At 39.9% G+C, this 19006-nt stretch overlaps 1 protein-coding gene across 7 annotated transcripts in view; it reads right to left on the reverse strand.

Annotated features, from left to right (window-relative positions):
* GRIP1 (glutamate receptor interacting protein 1) overlaps positions 1 to 19006 on the reverse strand; it is a 231377-nt gene that overhangs the window by 50423 nt on the left and 161948 nt on the right. For all 7 annotated transcript variants that reach the window (XM_040061326.2, XM_040061325.2, XM_040061327.2 and 4 more), the window contains exon 8: positions 1194 to 1341. In XM_040061326.2, the coding sequence (XP_039917260.1) occupies positions 1194 to 1341 (148 nt within the window). The remainder of the gene's footprint in view (positions 1 to 1193; positions 1342 to 19006) is intronic.

The following is a 19006-nucleotide window of genomic DNA, read 5'->3' on the forward strand; positions in this document are numbered from 1 at the left end:
CAAATAATGAAACCAGGGCTAGCATGGTGACTCTAGGATTGGGGTGGGGGCTATCTGCTAAATCTCGCTGCACTCAAGAGACTGGCTACTGGATGAGTTGAGAAATGCAAACACAGCAGTCAGCATCCCGACGTACCAGTCAAGTGGACAGCTCCTTTAATTGGTTACTCCCTGCGAAATGGGAAAAAACAGAGGGAGAAAATTAAAGCATCCTGCACCATTGAACTGGAGAACACCCCTGGATCAATGGCCGTCACTCTCAAAGATTCTACTGTAGGGAAAAGCCCACAGAGGAGCTGTAGACTCACTGCTACAAGTGGGTGCTACCAAAAGCACCGTTGCCAAAGAGGAGTTACAAGGTAGGGTGACTGGGGACATGCAGGAGGAACTTGCTGCTGAAACGTAATATTTTAAAAAATTTAGATAGAAATATGAATATAGAAATATATTGTATATGTACAAGCACACACATACACACACACACAGGCACCCCCGAAAAGATCCCACAACTCTGTTCCAGGGGTTCAGACCACTGGGGAAAAATATCTAGCTATAATTTTAATGGTTTAAATGGTTTTATTTAAGGGTTTAAATGAAGTGGAAATATTACAGCAAAACAATTTAGAAATACAGAAGCCAGTCTTCCTTATACCTCACTTGAATTCTAAAATACCAGTAATGAATCCAGACATAAAGAGTTCCATTTCACTGCGCCACAAGAATGAATGATATATTCTAAAAGAACACTTCAAGGTTGCAAAGCCTCAAAATTTACTTCCCTTGACAGCTGTTCCATATGGTGGGCTTACTTCAAGAATTCCAGTGGGTTATGTTTTTGTTTTTATTTTTTTTAATACTAATCTCTGCCACAGCGTTACATTTACTAGCCAGGGCAGACCTCTAAACTCCTGAGTTGCATAGTGCAAGCAGCCACTCACATACTACATGGGGGCTGGCTTATGTCACTGAATACTACATGAATGAGCTAAAGTAGATGGCGTCCTGGAAGTCTTAGACTCAGCAGTCTGGAACAGGGATCTGACAAAGTGCTAATTTTAAGACATGCAACCTTGAGAGGACCTGGTTCAGTTGATTTTCTCAGAAAAGGGAAGAGCTCCTTTAAAACCAGACCAAACAGAAAAGGAACTAAAATGGATGCATGGACGGCAGTGTCAGTCCTCTGTCACACTCACCTGTCTGCAATACTTGCAGATTTGATTTTGTCTATGACAATGACCTGTTTGTTGCAGCACATCGAGGTAGTTAGTGCAACCCCAAGAGCAGCGCCAGGAGTTTTGGCAACTTCAACTAGTAGTGGCCCAGAAGCTGTTGCTACTGAATCTGTTAAAATTAGACAACAAAAGGTCAGTATTATACCAATGTGGTATTTATGCCATTTTCATGTTTTCCCCACATAAAATCTCCGTGGCTATTCTATTTCTCTAACCAGATAACATGCCACTTCAAGAAATACTGGAATAGCATCATATAAGGTGTCAATAATCAGCTCTTGACGTTGAAAATGAAAAAAGCAAGAGGAAATCTGTGAATCGGGGATGTCTGAAAGTTTCAGAATCTGTCAGAATCAGAAATGGACCAGATGAGGGAAACAGGTGGTGTTAGTGAATCATTCTCTTGAAAAACTGAAACATTACCTGGAATTTAAACAGACATGTTGGAAAACTAGAATTAATTAAAAAATAGAAAATTATCAGACAAAAATGAATAACTGAATAGGTAAGAGAAGGAAGCTAAATTAATTTTCACAAAAGAAGATGAAGGTCTGTAGACAACAGCTATAATAATCAAATAAAGATAGAAGATAAAGATAAAGATAAAGATAAAGATAAAGATAAAGATAAAGATAAAGATAAAGATAAAGAAATCATTCAAAATAAAAAAAAAGGACAATATGCTGAAGTACCTAGAAGTAGTAGAAGTTAAAGCAAAATACATGTGAGGAGGTTCAGAAGATTCTTTCAACATCTTGTCACTGGATAAAATACTGCCTTACAACAGGACATAGATAATTAATGATCAACACTGAATACAGAAAACAGGAAAGTAAGTTGGAGCAACAGTCATGGTCAATCACTGTGGAGAGAAACTACCCAGGAGAACAAGAGCCAGACACAACAAAGCAAAAAGTAAGCAGGCTTCTTCCTAAATGCCAAAACAAAGCAGGGTAAAGTAAGTTCTGGAGACTGGCTGAGAGCTCGTACTAACCAATATCCATTGATCAATAACTCATCTCAGTGCAGTAAGATACAGTAAGAGAAGATGTCCTTTAAGGATAAAAAGACTGAGACAAGTGCTATCAGAAGCCTTTGGAGGTGCTTACAATCAGAATAAGAGAAAAACTGAGTTAACAAAGACTTATGCTGGATCAAAGTTACCAAATGTCCTGCCAATAAACAGGAGAGATTGGTATTTACAACACACTGGAACCAGCTGTGAGGATACAAAGGCAATATTTAATTGTGATGTGTCTCAGAAGACACTAGGATTGAAGCTGTACAAGAACTGCAGCTGAGCTTCCAAGTATGGGGAAGAGAACAGATAAAAGATACTCCACTCAGTCTTAAATCTAAAAAAAATAATCAAAAAATGTAATACTGGCACAGAAAAGACACTGAAACTATATTAGCATACAAAACTAACAATCCATGTGTCTTGGTTTGAAAGACAGGTATCTGCTAGGGAGAGGCAGGGCCTCTCTAGGAATGGGGAATTCCAACCCCTTCCCTCCAAGTTATTGTAATTTAGAAGATTAGAAAGGCTTTTCAGTCAGAGCTATGGGGAAAGGAATAACAGTTTTTTACTAGTAAATATAACAGGACAAACAAACAACAACAACTACAGCAATAACAATAATAAACAGAACCAAGAACCCCGAGGGGCTTTGTCTCACAAGTCCTGGGCAGTCTGATCTCTTGGGACCCCAAGAGCACCAAACCGAAACAGTGGAAACTCTGGGGCTGATGGCTGGAAACGGTGGGCTGTCCCCAGCAGGCAGGGGGGGTGTCCTGGCAGGCAAAGTGAGCAGTGCTGAAGAAGCCGTGGCAGCTGGACCCGAGCTGACCCAAAATCCAGCAGGGCAGGTGAGAAGCTCCGAATTCCTGAGCGCTCTGGCAGATGATAGAATTCCCAGGACCGGACACTCCATCAAGAGTGGACTCTACGCAGCTAGCAGTCACCCAACCATCTTCTCCAGTGCTGAGAGCAGGAAGGAGGCACCCGCAGCTCCCGGAGCCCCTGAGCCTTTCCCTCCCCACCCCAGACTTAAGTGATCTTCCCTCACTCTCGCCACTTCTTTTGTGTGGGTCAAGTACCCTTTAAGCATCAGTATTTAGTCTCTTAGCAACTTATGGGGCGGAAAATTTTATAGGGAAAGAAAAAAACCCCAAAACTGAACCTAACCCCCAACACCATGTAATGATACAAGAAATTGAATGAGTGGTGAACATTCAGTGAAGGTGCTCTTCCCCATTAGAGTGTAATGTAGGTAAACTGCATATTGAAATGGAGTGAAAAAATGTTGGATGGAATAACATACAATACCAGAAAAGTGTCAGTTAATTATTATAGAACTCCTTTCCCCCTGCAACTTGAAACAATTTTTATATTCTTGCTGATCTTCTTTTTTTCTCAAGTTTGAAATCTGAGGGTTTGAAGGCAAGATTCAGCAATTTTGAAAGTGGTCGTTAAATCTGAATGAACAATTTCTATACACAACAAGGGCTGAGTTTTTAGAAGCTCAACCTTCACAGGCACTACCAAAATAAGCTGCTCTGCAAACCTGAACTGATCTTTAAATTCTGAGCCAAAAGAATAGAGTCCACCCAGTAGCATTTCTGCCTGGAGTTTCAAGCACTAAGTAGCTTTAAAGCTGCATGAACTGCCCTCAGCAGCTACCTGTCTTTCTCTTACTAACTACAGAAGGAGTTTATTAAAATGAAATTCCTGCCTTAGATGCTTGGTTAAAGGTCTAAGTAAGGCAGGATGCATGCAGTACCTTGCGAACAGCCAAATAAGCATGTGCAGCAGAGCAGAATTTAAGCATTCCCTATTCCCATTCCTGCACTGAGAAACAATTATTTTCATCTTCATATTGACTCCAGAGGTTTCTGGAGCCACAAAGTTTCACATTTATAAATATATGGGAAGAAGACTCAAACAATGTTTGACATCAGTACCTTTACAAAGGTTTTAACTCACATTGATCCAGAAAATGGCAAAGCCCAACTTGCACAAGTTCTTTCTGCAATGGTTGCCTCGAGGAGAGGAAATGGAAGGCAAATATCTGTTGAGAATGTGTAAATCTCTCAAGGTGCTGGTTCCAGTTGCTTGGGAAACTGCATAAGCACAAGCAGCTTATGCCTGAGTATTATTTCCCAGGTGCCTGTTGACATGCACTGGGAATACAAATCAAGGCAGACAGGATGAATAAATAAGATAACTACATTAGAGGAACCAGAAGAGAAGAAATGGAGTGTGTCTAACAGTGGAAAAGAAGCACAAGGAAGAGAAATCAAAAGGCAATAATCAAGCACACATTCTCTGACAGAGAAGAATTAGTTTTTTCATATTCAAGTAAAGGATGGATATGATAAATGAATCATACAGGTATAAATTATTCATGTGTGAAAATGTTTCAGTCATTAAGATATTTAGACCATGACTGAAGCACTTACACACTATGTTGATTTATTGACTGTGTAATTACATGAGATACACTGATGAATATTTGCATGAAAGACACTCTAGATTTTTGATTTTGTTAATATTTTTTCTCACTTTAGAGTATTGCATCTCAATCACTACAAGTGTCCTGATTAAAACCTCCCAGAGGAAGCAGTATTGCTTTCTGCATGCTAATACATTTCTTCAGCTAGGTAGCTGCACACCTTTTTTATTTGTCAGCTTAAATCACTGGCAACAAGCAGTTTTACTTTGGATAGAATTTTATGATATTTAAATATACTATATTTAGTATAGTATAAAGAGTATATAATACAGAATTTAGAATATTTTTGGATGAAATAAGCAGTGTTACCAACCTCCTTTGCCTCAAAAGATAATCATAAATCATTTTAAAAGTTGAAAAATATATTTTTAACCTGATAAAGACATCACATGTGTTTCTTTATATCCTCAAAAATCTATATATCTGTTAATCCTTAGTGATCCTCGTGGCATGTGAAATCTAGGTCAACAACTGGTGGGTAGTGGAGGACAAAAAACACTAGAATTCCCACAGTGGGGAAACCAAAAAGCGAGCTGCTTGTATTAGGCAGCAGAGGTTCTACATGTGAAACAGTACCTTTAAATGCCCTAGAAAGGGAAAAGTTATAGCTTGCAATCAATAATGACACCAAACCCACAGGAAACCAAACTTTTTTAGTCTATGATGCTTTTTTTTCCCCTTTTCCAAAGCCTTCCTGCACTTAAAACTGGGAAGTAATGCTACAGAGCTTGTTTCTGTAGGAACACTGAGCTCTGTTGCTACTACCTGTCCTCTGCAGCTTCTCACTTCTCTAACCGCAAGGTTTGGGGTGCTCTTTTATTTTTCTCAAAGTCATGGCAACACAAGGTACAAATCAGTTTTTTGAGCAGCTAAAAGAGCTTGAGGCAGAGGAAGGATGTAAAAATAGATTTTGACTCTAAAGAGCCAGCTGGACCAATTGAAACACACAGCTTCAGAAGACTGCTATTGCCTCTCCTGGATGCTGCTGTACTTTATAGTGACAATGTGACAAACAAGAGGATATCTTATTATCGCACACTAATTTTCCAAGCTTCTTCCCCAACTAGGTGTTCACAATCTAACAAGTTTTTTTTAAAAAAAACTGTATATACCAGGTCCCGTAGGCTTCTTTGTTGTGATTCTCTGACAGTAGTCAAAAAAAATCTAGCAAGGTCCTGGTTCAGACCAGAAGAAAATGCATAGGTCCTCAAACCTTGTAGTTCTTGCAATGCAAAGTTCTAACACTTTTGTAGCAGCGCATTCACAGATCTAAATATGTCACACTTATGTTAAAAACAGAAGACAGTATTTCACAGAAATAGGTTTTCTTGATCAAAGAAATGTGCTCTTCTACTCTTCACACCTTTTTTAGTTCCCTTCACACAAAATCTTTGCAGACTATAGATAGCAAGTATGGTTGGACAGCTGGACTTGCTGATTTTAGAGGTCTTTTCCAACCATAACAATTCTATGATTCTAAGTAAAGCAATCTCTCTCTCAGGTAGGAGTTCCCTTTTCTCCATGCAGTTCTTATCAGTACACCTGAAACTGTATTTTCTTTCTCCTTTTCTGCAACCCTAATTTTTATACCCAGTGCCTGCATGCCTCAGGTTCAAACTAGTGGATCACAGAAGTATATCTTAGTGAAATTAAGGCAGATTGCTAAGAACTGGAAAAAACCCTAAAATCTCTGACACTCTTGCTTCTAAGAGCAAAAAATTGGAACATTTACAGAAACGTCATGATTGAAGAAATCAGTTTCAATCCCCCATCACTCTCAAATGCCTTAGACTATATTCTTGCTTTCCTCTGCTCCCTCTGTTCTTTTTTCAATTCACAAAAATCAATGATCCTTTTCCAGTACCCACTCAGCAATCATATATGTGACAGCTCTGATGTATAAGGGACAATCACTGACTGTTCCCCAAAGAACTTGTTGAGTAAACTCTCATAGACAGACACACACAAATCCTTCAATGCAGAAATATGCAAGCCTTTCCTTGAACTTGCTTTCTTTAACAAAACCCAGCAGAATGTAGGGGGAAGTATTTGTGTGCATTTGTGTACACAAGCCACTGTGAGTTCCAAGAAGAGTCCAATAGAAAACACTCCATTGCAGTCAGTTCTTACTACAGAAAGGTTGAGACACCCAAACAAGCCACTGTCAGCACTCAGCACACAAGCAGAAGGTATTTGAAAGCAGCAGTGATGAGTCTGATGTGTAAGGCACAGAATAAGCAGCCAAATCTGTGCCTTTATCTGGCATTTGTCTCAGTTGAGAATAACATACCGTGTTGATTGCCCAGAGAAGTTACGGAATGTTTTGAAGAAAACCAAGTGCTTGGCTTTCCCCCTCCGCCCCCATCTTACTTGGAAGAAAAAGTAGGAGAAGCTCTTTTATACAAATGTATCTATTAGAGAAACTGTGGATGACACATCCTTGGCAGTGTTCAAGACCAGGTTGGATGGGGCTCTGAGCAACCTTGTCTAGTGGAAGGTGCCTCTGCCCATGGCACAAGGGGTGGAACTGGATGATCTTTAAGGTCCTTTCCAACTTAAATCATTCTATGATTGACAGAATAATCAATGGTGAGGAAAGCACAGGAGATGCGGTTGTGCCAGTCCACTCAGAATCAGCATGCTAGGGACTAACCCCCCTGTTTTCTGTTTAAAGAAACAAGAGCTGAAATATTACAAGCTTTTTGCTTTTTGTAACAGAAATGGGTCAAAATACCACAGGCTTATCACCATGAGTTTTGAGTATTTGTCATTGCTTAGGGAAGCTAGATAGCTGAAATGAAAAAAATCAAAGCTAATACATATCTTACAGAGCACTTGAAATCCACAGCTAGTTGTACAAACTTGAGACCAGATAACCAACCTAAAGAACAGGCAAGACTTCTAACAGGATTGATGAATTTAATTTCTAAGATGTGTGGTTTACTCAGGGACTGTGTGCATTCACATCCACTTTTCTTCATTCACCCACAGACTATTAATTATTGTCAGACAGTGTCTTAAACTACACTTGCTGAATCTTGTCATTCTCTATGTGGTTTTTGTATTCTTAAGGACTATTTCTTTTACGTGAATACCAGCCCAAACCCCTCCCCCCCCTCTTTTTTTGGTGTCCATTAAAACATGTTCTCTGTAAAACTGACACACCTAAAGTTGTCCCAACTCCTCAAAGTCCAGTGCAAGACTGCATTCCTAGCTGTGACAGTGAGATTCACAGTCCTCTATCATGCAGTGGCTCTTCTATTTCCCTTCTCATGTTTCCATGAGACTGCTATATGCCGGGGGCTCCTTTTCCCTGGAGTTTAAATTCCCCGGCATTCAGGTGGTTTTAGAGTTCTGGCCCTCTGCAAAGCTCTGTGCCAAACGCAGGAAAAGACGGAGTCTTCAAGGTTACATGCTTCGTTTATTAGTTCTTATCTTACAATTTTCTCAGTGTCCAAAAGATGTTTGCCGTGCTCGGACATCTGGTGACTCCTCCTGTCTCTGGGCTGTCCTTATCTTTTATACTAATTTCTACGTATTCTTTATTTACTATTTATTACCAATGTCTATCACTATTACTAAAAAGGTCATCTTTACTCTGACCCAATCCTCACTAACTACTTTGTGCTAACGTCACTGCAGAAATAGAGTGAGGGAACAAGAAGGAAGAAGAAGGAGACAATGCCCCAGATTCTCCATCTTGCCCCATTCACTTCAATGCCAAAAATCCCAAACCCACTGTTTTTTCACCCTGTGACATACTAAACTACTATTTTTCACACTCTTGTGGCCTGCAATGCTTCCTGCAGTGCAAGAAGCCTCTCCCATGGACTGAAATTAAATCCAGTGTCTCTCTGAGCCCTGGGCTCTGGGCTGGGGTCCCAGACCACCCTGCCCAGGTCTCTGACCCTCCAGGGCAACCAAAGGAATGCCCTGGACTCCAACAGCTATAGAGATAGGCAGTCAACTTACATGTCCGTCTTTTCCATTATCTCCTGCAAAACAAGAGCCACAACCAGAAATGTGTGTGCAAGGCAAAGATCTGCTGCAAGTAGGGAAGAGTTTCTCTACTTTTCTCCTTCCTTTCTGCTTCAATTCACTTACACCTTCCTTCTCTTTTTCCCCAGGTTTCATCAAATCACTGATAAAAAGAGCTGACAAAACCGCACTTTTGTCCTTGTTCTTCACCTACATCATAAAACACTTAGGCTATTTTGCTAACGTTCTAAATTTCTTTTGTAGGGGGATTTTCATTTACTGATTTGTTTTACAGCTATTGGATGACTAGCCAAGTCTCTTATAGAGAGCTGAGTGATGGTTATTTAAAAACTGATTTTTTTGGGAGGAGGTGGGGGCATGGAAGGTAGCTTATTAATGTTATACCCTTTCCTGTTACTGCAAAGATGATCTCTATTTTGCAAAGAAAGGTATAATTATATATTTTTAAAGATGATCTAATCAAGAAATTGAGATTGGGATCATGGGTCAATGGTTTCAAGAGGGAATGCAGCAGCAAGGAAGAGGTGCAGGAATAAGACTTCTGCAGTGTTTAAAGGGCACAGGAACAACATTCAAGATGCCCTATAGCTGGGTAGCACCATTATCACTCATTCAGAGTAATATTATTTGATTCCTCATACATTTGTGGCTAAAGGTCATAAATGAACCACACACAGAGCATGATTCACGGTATTGGCTTTGTTATTCTGTTCTACTAATATTGCATAATGTTTGCACCTTGGCTTTGTTCATGCTTCATTTAGCAGAGTAACCTTTTTACTCATCTCAGATCTTACAGGCAAAATAAAAATGACAGCTAGCAAGCCCTAAAAAGAATTTCCGGAAAGCTAAGAAAGCTGTGAACCTGTTGGAGAAGGTCCAGTGGAGGGCCACGAAGCAGCTCAGAGCGCTGGAGTACCTCTCCTGTGAGGATGGGCTGAGAGAGCTGGGGTTGCTCAGCCTGGGGAAGAGAAGGCTCTAGGAAGATCTCATTGCTGCCTTTCAGTACTTGAAGAAAGCTTATAAAAAAGATGGAGAGTGACTTCTTACATGGGTAGATAGTGATAGGACAAGGCAGAACTGTTTTAAACTGAAAGAGGGGAAGTTTAGCTGTTAAGAGGAAACTCTTTGCCAGAAGGTGGTAAAGCACAGGAACAGTTTGCCTGGAGAAGCTGTGAATGCCCCATTCCTGCGGGCGTTCAAGGCCAAGCTTGATTGGGCCTTAGGCAACATGATCTAGTGGGTGGCATCCCTGCCCATGGCAGAGGGGTTGGAACTAGATGATATTTAAGGTCTCTTCCAACCCAAACTATTCTATGATTCTATAAAATAGAGTAAGCTGACAATGTATTACAAGTATTATTTGTAGAGAAAGGATAGCAGTTTTTAATAACAGAACTACTATTTAAAAATTAAATATTGTTCTTGTTCAAAGTATCAGTCTCCAAGGCCCAACTTACAATCTTTCATAAAATATATGTGCTCCTTGTGTTCTCTTGATTTTGGGGTATTGTGTGTTTCAGCAGGCTGAAGAATGAGCAACAGCTTTTCTAATTTTACCTGGCCAAACTAGAATTAGAGAGGCAAAACCAGTACCAAAAATAGATAAATAAAATAGTGTATTTTCCATTATTGCAAGTAAAAGGACAACACTGGAACTGCTGGTCTACTGAAAGAAAGATCATAGAGTTCACAGGAAAAAAAACCCATAAAATTGCTGCCAAGGAAAAAAGCCACCAATGGCATTTTATACCCTCTCCCCCTTTAGAATAATCAAATTTCAAAGATGATAAATAGGAATAATTCCAAGAGGATGCCAGCAGAATGAGTGATAGCAAAATCAGAGAGACCTCTCAACCTCAGAATGGAAAATGGAGACATTATTCTCTAAACAAATGTGACACCTATTATTCCCTCTATACACAAGCAATTTAATATTCTTGTCAACTGACCGGCACAGTCTTTTCATTTTTTTCCTGTTGCCTAATTCCTGTAGCTCATTTATATACCTCTAATTTAGTCAAGTTCTTAAAATCAAAAGCTTAGTAGCTGCATTTACCTAATTTCATACTTTGAAACCTTAGCCCCACCATCATTCTCAGCTAAGAAATGTCACTAACTAGTTGAAGAAACATCTCTGCCTTCAAAATGCTCCCACAGTGTGGATGTGGATATATTCAAAATCAGCTTGGGACTTTCTCAGACTTTCTCTCATGTTCAGACCATAACAATCTGCCAAAACAATTTCAGCTCAAAAGACCTTCCCCGATTCTCAGAATGCTGCTTCCTCCTATTAACTGTTTCAAGCTCACATTTTTCATTTTACTAGGCCCCTTCCCTGCTCAAAAGCTGTACAAAATCCCAATCTCTTAATTTATCTCCATTTTTCTTTTCAGGTGCCTTGTTAATGTAAAACACGATCTGTCTATTGCACAATTTACAACACAAAAGCAACTTGGTAGATGATGCCTGTGCAGAAAATCCTGGATCTGCATCTTTGAGTGCATTTTAAATAAGCCCAGGCTCTGCAACTTTCTGCCTTTGTTACCTTGGGAAAGAATATCACATAGAAAATTCAGGTGGCACTTAAAGTACTATTAGAGAACTCAAATCTCTATCCCTGATGGCAGCACATAGTTTCCAAACTCGGGAGCCTGTAAGTAGGCCTTATGGTTAGTTTGGAAACCTGAGCCTCAAATAGCACCTTTCCATTGAAGGATGGTTCCTGAAAACTGCCCTTTAACACTATATAGCATTAGATTGATTGCAAAATGTTTGCAGAAGTCAGCAGCAATGCAATTCTGCTTACATTTCATTCCAGGAATGGAACTTACAAATAATTATTTTAAAAAAACCATCTTCCAAAATGAGACAGACGCCCAAAATAGTGCAAATATGTCCTCTGCTGAGGCCCTGCAATACAAAACACTAATTTTTCTATTGCACAAAGCACAGGTGAAATCAAAGAACCATTCAATCACAGACTAGTTTGGTCTGGGAGGGACTTCAGAAACTATTTAGTCCCAAGCGCCTGTCATAAGCAGGGACACTCTCCACTAGACCAGGTGGCTGCAAGTGCAGTCCAACTTGGTCTTGCATACTTCCCATGACGGGACATCCAAAACTTCTCTGGGCCTGATAAACAGATACATATGTCCAAAAGAACTTCCCATACTTACTTTCTCCTCCAAGTAGGACAGAAAATAAAATGCACAAGAGCTTTGATATCTTTAAAACTCTATCTCTAGCATGATTCTGAGTCTGACTAACCACAACAAATAGAATAAATAAGGGAACATAATCTGCACCTCAGCCTGCAAACTAAGACACAGCTGGTGTGTTGAATTTTACATCAGCCAACCTCAAAAGCGTATCAGTAAGTACACACTACAGATAATATAAGGAGCTGCAGTACCCATCAATTATGCCTATTTGACACAATGCCCCTAAGTTCCAGCTAACGGGAAGGATAATAATGGGATTGGATTAACTTCAAAAGCCTACAGAGCACAAAGCCCCTCACTGCTGTCACTTCAGAGATGGGAACAAGTACCATGGACACCCAAGTGCCCAAACTGTGCACTGAGCTGACAGTGCCCATCCGTCCAAGTCTCTACCAGGACAAGATATCTCAGATAATGCCAAAAGCTTCAGAGCAAAGGTGTGCCATGGATAGTTTGGACACCTGGATAAGAGAACAGTTAAGGCAAATAAGGACGCTAACTCACTAACAACGCTGTGTTAGTGAGATACCTCAGCTGCCCCCTGTCTCTGCCGCAGTGGTGGGAGCTGAAGCCCTGGAAGCAGCAGAGCCACGTAAGCAAGATGCTGAGCCTGTGACAGCCACTCCTGCTTGTCAACAGGAGGACTGACCCAAGTACAGCCCCATTCCCACATGGCTGAGATGCTTGGCGTACGTGAGCTGCATGACTGGACCTTGCTCAGGGCTCCTCTGTACTGAAACACACCAACTTATATATTCATGGTTCCTTATTATCTACATGGGTTAGTGACCGCTGCACACAAGATAATTGCAGTCTCTGCCTTGGAAAGCTGACCTTGGGTGTGCTTCTGCTAACATTGACACCAACTGACCTGGTTTAGTTGAACAGGCGGGAGCTTCAGACTAGTCTAAAACACTCCTCTGCAAAGCCTATCAGGTAACTGTGAACCAGAAGAAAAGAAAAATTATACTGTACATTGCTGTTCATAACAGATAACAAGGACTTCTAATTCTAAAATATGTACTATGAGTACTACAGTTTTCACCCAAAACTTTGGTCTCTTCAGTAATCTATGCTCTAGCACAGCCATCTTAAAAATAATTGATGTATTGGCACCGCCACATTATAAAAGGCTGAGAAGGGATGCCATGCAGAAGGGATATCATGCAGAAGATATACCACGCAGAAGCTCAAGGCTGAGATCTGATCTGGAGATTTTTGCACTGAGGACCAGAGTGAGAGTTTTTCTGCTCTCAGGGATTGCACAAACTTTGGTAAAATGAGTCAGAAAACAAGTTTATTAACTGCTCTCTCTTGCCGCTTTGATACTGCCTCAGCAGCAGTTCAGCAAAAACATCTCAAAGAAATAGAGAAAGTAGTTTAGGTAAATTGCCCTTAAATCCAACACAGAAGCCATGGTTCTAAACATAAATTCTTCCATCCCTCATTGCAAAAATAATCTAGGATTGCCTATATATTTCCACCTTTTCCCCTTTCCTTCTCCTTCTTGTTCCAAAGAATACATGAACAGTACTACTGGGAGTATTCACACATTTAAAGTAAAAGAAAGCTTCTATATCCCCTGTTCTCTGCAACAAACATTTCCAGCAAAACCAATTCCCCACATTTCTGCTCCCAAAATCCCAACTAAGCAATAACATCTAGAAACTCAAGTGGCCCATAACTGTTATAGTCATAGCAAAGAGAAGGGCACTCTATCATCTGCTACCTCAGCAGACAGCCTGCCAGCTTGCTGCCAGGGTCACCTTTGGCAAGGTTCCCATGTGGCTCCTCCTTTGCTGCAGGACAAGACATTTACCTCCTGCCAAAGCAGCTCCTGCTGCCAGGCTCAGAGGGGCTCCAGGTTCTCTCATGCCTCTCTCTGGTGACTTTTTTCTTTTTGAAGACATTCCATTGCTCATATTTATAATTAAGCAATTACTGAATTTATGTAAAGGAGAAACTGTGAAAAGCCTTTTTCAACTGCGTTTCTTTTCAGTCTGTTTCTCTGGGTTTTGTTGTTCTTTTTCTTTTACCAGTGAAATCCACCCAAATTTACCTACAGTCTTTGTAAAGACCTTGAAAAATTAGAGGTCACAGTGTTCAGAAGAAGGCTACTCCAAAAACACTGCTGAGCTGACCATAACAGAAAAACTATGCTTATGCAAGGTGTAAAAAACCCAAATGAGAAGTTGATTAAAATCTGCAGAACATCATTATAAATCATCATAAAAATACATGTACACCAATAAAGATCAGAAGCGTCTGTTTACAAACAGAATGACATTAAAAGGAAAATATTACAGTCACCATGTGGGCACAAAGCACTTCAAACTTAATGATCCCCAGAATGAATATTGCCTGGATGTACTTATTTTTACCTCCGCTCTTTAATTAAGTAAGCATATATACTTCCTTCTTCAAGAGCCTCATGTGGAAGGTAGACAGTGAATATTTAATGAGTAGGAACACTCTTCCTTTTTCCAAGCTCATGCCTTAATTACTAAACAGTATTTTCAATCTTCTCTGAGCATATGTGGTGGAGGAGAGCTATTGTATGCTGCAGCCTCTGTGTATTCCCTACAACACGTTTATTAATGATTTTCTCTTATAACCACACTTTAGAGCAAAAGCATGGTGTTTTTCCCACTGTAGAGTTAAAAAAACTAGGATCAAAGAAATGAAGGTTGAAAGCATCCATTTGTCTGGAGAAGATGTTTTAAGACACCTGTGTTGGGGCCCACTGCACCAAAATGCAGAACTCTGTAGGGCAGACCTGAAGTAGCTACATCTGAGCCTAAACTCTCTCTACAACCACCCAAGAAAACTGGCATTTGACAAATGTGTTCTACCTGCCCCAGTTTAGGCATCTGCATCAAGATGAGATGAACTTTTTTTAGAACATTTCTCTCACATGACTGTTTCTCAGATCATTTAGTACTATGCAGCAGGTGACTGGAAGGTAAAATGTATGCAATCATTCCAATTAAAATTTGTAACTTAACATACACACCAAGGCATCTGAGTAAGGCTGCAAGGGCATCTGAAATTCTTGCATTTCTAGTCCCTGAAGAGCTGAACTGAAAGGAACTTTGCAAAGACAAGGAAAATCTTCCCACACATACACAAAATATCTTGGGTTTATCTTTAAAAATCTGTTGGTTTATCTTAAAAAAAACTGAGTCAGTTTACGAAAGCAGCAGAAAAGCCATTCCTCCAACATCTAAGGGAGATGTTAAAGAAGCACAGAAAGGGCACATCCTTTCTTGTTCACTTTCCCTTTGCAGGTGATTTCTACTTTAAACACAGCAGCTGATGCTTCTCCCACACTCCATATCCAAGTAAAGAATTACAGGATGTACTGAGAAGATCAGCAGCATCAATGCCCTGCTATGATTGATAAAATCAAATGTTGACGTTTGAAATTTGATCTGTTATGTGAAAGCCAAAAACTAAACAAAATGAAATGCACGGAGGCTGTTCATCCAACATTTTCTTTGGCATGTTCAAAGGTAGAGACTTTTGCTGTGATCTAGATCCAAAGGGAGATGATCTCTAAAACTTAGCACAGAGCTGGCTATTTCACGTGTGTACACCCTGTTCCCATGCTAATGCTGCAGTACCAGAAGAGAAATATCTTAGCAAAAGGGTGAAGAGAAAATGGGTCTGACATGTTCCTTCTTCATGAGTAGAAAGGAGAAGACAGAGTGGTAACTGGGTGTAATTAAACATTCTAAACAGCACAATTTTAAAGTAATCTGCATCACTCAAGTCTTTGCATTACAGGTCCTTCCTACACTTCAAATTTAAGTTGGCCATGGAATTCCCAACCTTATGCTGGCAAGAAAATAAAACATTGATTTAGTGGTGTAAACAGTGCTTAAATTAGAAAACTTTTATGCTGGCAGAAGACATATTTGTTGGCATAAACCGCTTGTCCATTTGGTGAGAATGGAGGAGGAAGACAAAGAAACGCAGGTCTGCTGTTTATTTCCCTTTAAGCAAAGATCTTCAAACATAGCAAACATAGGACATGACCTTTTATCTTTGCCTTTGGGGCCTATTTTAAATCCCAGCTAAAATCAGTTAAAGAAAGTCTTCTGACTGAGTCAAACATTTGTTCATTGTACAGATGAGCGATACCATTGGAAGTATAACAAGATCATGTTGTAAGATGTGGCACTGTGCAATTATCTTGAGGAACTATGTTGATTTCAAGATAAACCTCTTCACCTTAAATGCTGATGTTCCCTACTACCTACATTTCCAACTCACAGACTCTGAGCAGTACACATCTCCCAAGTGCTGAGTACGAGACAGTGCAATCTCACAGGATCAGCTTCAGATCTCATTCACACAGGTTTTGCACTGGAACACCATTAACTGAGGTCATATTTAGGCAAAATATCTAAAAATACTCATACTTTGAAATCCATCCCTTTTCAGCATAAATGTTCTGTGAAATTATTAATGAACCCTTCACCTTACTGTAAAGGAATATAAATCTGCATCCCATTTCAACCTCTTAGATTATGTCTGGTGCAGGTGTTCCAGCAAATGACCTGAGGGACTCTTGGGCTTTTTGTCCCTTGACCTAACCCGTCAGGCACAGTCTGGATGTCTCAAACCCATGAAAAAAAGTCAAGAGGATGGAGTGGTTCAGTTCCAGGTTTTTTAAAATGCCTCCCCGCAGGGGAAGTCTTGGGAGATATTTAGTGCTTTCCTCTCCCTGGAATGCAGGCAGGACTGGTGCCTTTCTGCTGTTATTTCCTTAAAGATGGGCCCTTTTAAAGACAGGTTCTGGGGTTCCAGCACAAATTCTCTCTAAGATAAAGAAAATCAGATCTGTCTTATTCCTTAGTTTCTCAGACGACTGCAACAGCACTAACACAAATCTGGGGCTGTATTTTTTTTTTTTTTTTAATTGGATCCAATCACAGTTTCTCTTGCTTTGAATTGCATGGCACATACAAAAGATCTTTCAATCTCCACAAAAACTTAATTATCACTGTTTCTGTAATGCACCTCTGCACTCTGAATTTAAGTACTGCAGCTACCTGCTTAATTGTTTCTTCAGACAAGCATAAGCCAGGATACGTCATTGTCCTGTTGTTATCATAGTCTCTGTTGACCAGCATGCTAAGTTAACAGAGAAGCCAACTGACTGACCCACTTCCAGCTGACCAGAGGTACGAACATGTGGTGGAGATGCCAACTCTCTTTCCTGCTGTATTTCATGGTGTATCTGGAGAGCCCTCATGTGAAGTGTAAAGATTTGATCAATCCTTTATTTCCCATCTTTTATTGTCTGTGAGGGTTATTTGCTCCTTTGCTCTGCTTTCTTGAAGCCTGCATGGTGGACAGGAGAGATTACTACAAGAATCTTCTCCTTCCATCATTTGTCTTCAATTACTTATAAAAAGAAGCAAAATAGAATATTTTTAACAGGTAAAGACTGGTTCCATTTGAGGATCTAGGCCCTTGAATTAGCATCTAAAATACTGAGACCATGTGCTTTGTAAAGAGATACAGATTAGCAAGGGTCTCATTTAGTGAATGCCCATCATGAATACATTTGATATTTCAAATTGATTTCTTATAATTGAAGACTATTTAGATTAACTGCATACAAATACAGGTTTCACCTTCCTGCCATGTCTTTGAGGACAAATTTTTTCCGTTATTCTCAGAACTCAGTAAGTAAAACAGAATATTTTCATACATGAAGTGGAATTCCTCCCCTTTCCTAGTTGTTTATGACAATTAAATTGTACTTTTAGTTTTCTGTTTCAGGGACATCTCATTTCATCTTAACAGTTTTTTTTCTCCCACACAAAGCAATGTTTATTGAGCTGCTTTTAATGAGGTCATAGTTTCAAAAGCACTTGAGATAAATTTTAATTAGACCTGTTAGAGTAATTTGTAACTTATATGGTTCAGCTAAACTCCTTTTATTTCTCTTTAGGGATGGTCAAGAAGTTTGTAAAGAAAGAAATACCTGTAAGATTTATGAAATCCTTGTAAAACATGACAACTCCTCCCTTCTGCAATCACTTACTAGCAAGATGGCTATTAAACTGCAGCAACAAATCACAACCAGACAGAGAAAAGATACCAGGCAAATACACTTGGGAATCATGGAAATCATACTTTTCTGATTAAAACATCTTGTTTTTAATTGCTTGTAACTTACAACTTGGCCACAGTACAAATATTTGGTGTTATTTTTTCTTACAATGGTTACCTTTCTCAGACAGTACTTTTTTCTCTCCCCTTAGGTTTTTTAGCTGAAACTGGTCATTAGTAAAAGCCATAGTTTGCCCCACCTACCCTGCCCCTCCCCCTGAAAATTCTATAGGCTTTATATGGAAAATTCTTGTTCCCTATGTGTCTTCTCTACCTGACAGATCTGGCACTGGGAATCAAGACCTAAGAGAAGGGAAGAGAAGGACTTCTTGGGCAAGAAGGGGGAAACTGAGGTGAGTGGGTAATTGATCTGTAAAGAAGCTGCAAAACAAGAAACTTGGGACTGCTTTGCTAAGAGACAGGGACAAGAGAAAGGGCTGAAGAAGGACAAGTATGTAAACTGCAAAAGGCCTTTAAAAGAGGGAGATCAGAAGTGTGAGAGAAATGTGTTGGAAAATTACCCTAGCCTTACTGGGCAGAAAGATAGCAGAAAAAAATATGTTGTAAGGAGAGGGAATAGCATGTTGGGGATTTAGGACCTTCTAGAAAAGATGACTCAAACTAGGTCAGTAGAGAAAGGAAAAACCAAGCATCTACTGGGAAAAAGACAGTAATGCAGCTCAGAACCAGGACAAGAACAATGAACAGGGAAAAGAAGCATCATGCCTCCATGAAATAGACAGGAAGAAGCCATTGGATCCAGAACCCTTGCAGCTGTTCTCTGCTTTCAGCCAACACCTTCAAAACCCTGTGGTCATGTGTGTGTATCAAGACTTTTCTGGTCTCCAGGAATCAATCACATGTGCACTGTGCTGGACAGCTAGTCTGATAGCCCTGCTAACAGAGAGCA

Source organism: Hirundo rustica, chromosome 4, assembly GCF_015227805.2.
Source record: "Hirundo rustica isolate bHirRus1 chromosome 4, bHirRus1.pri.v3, whole genome shotgun sequence".
Taxonomy (NCBI): Eukaryota; Metazoa; Chordata; class Aves; order Passeriformes; family Hirundinidae; genus Hirundo; species Hirundo rustica.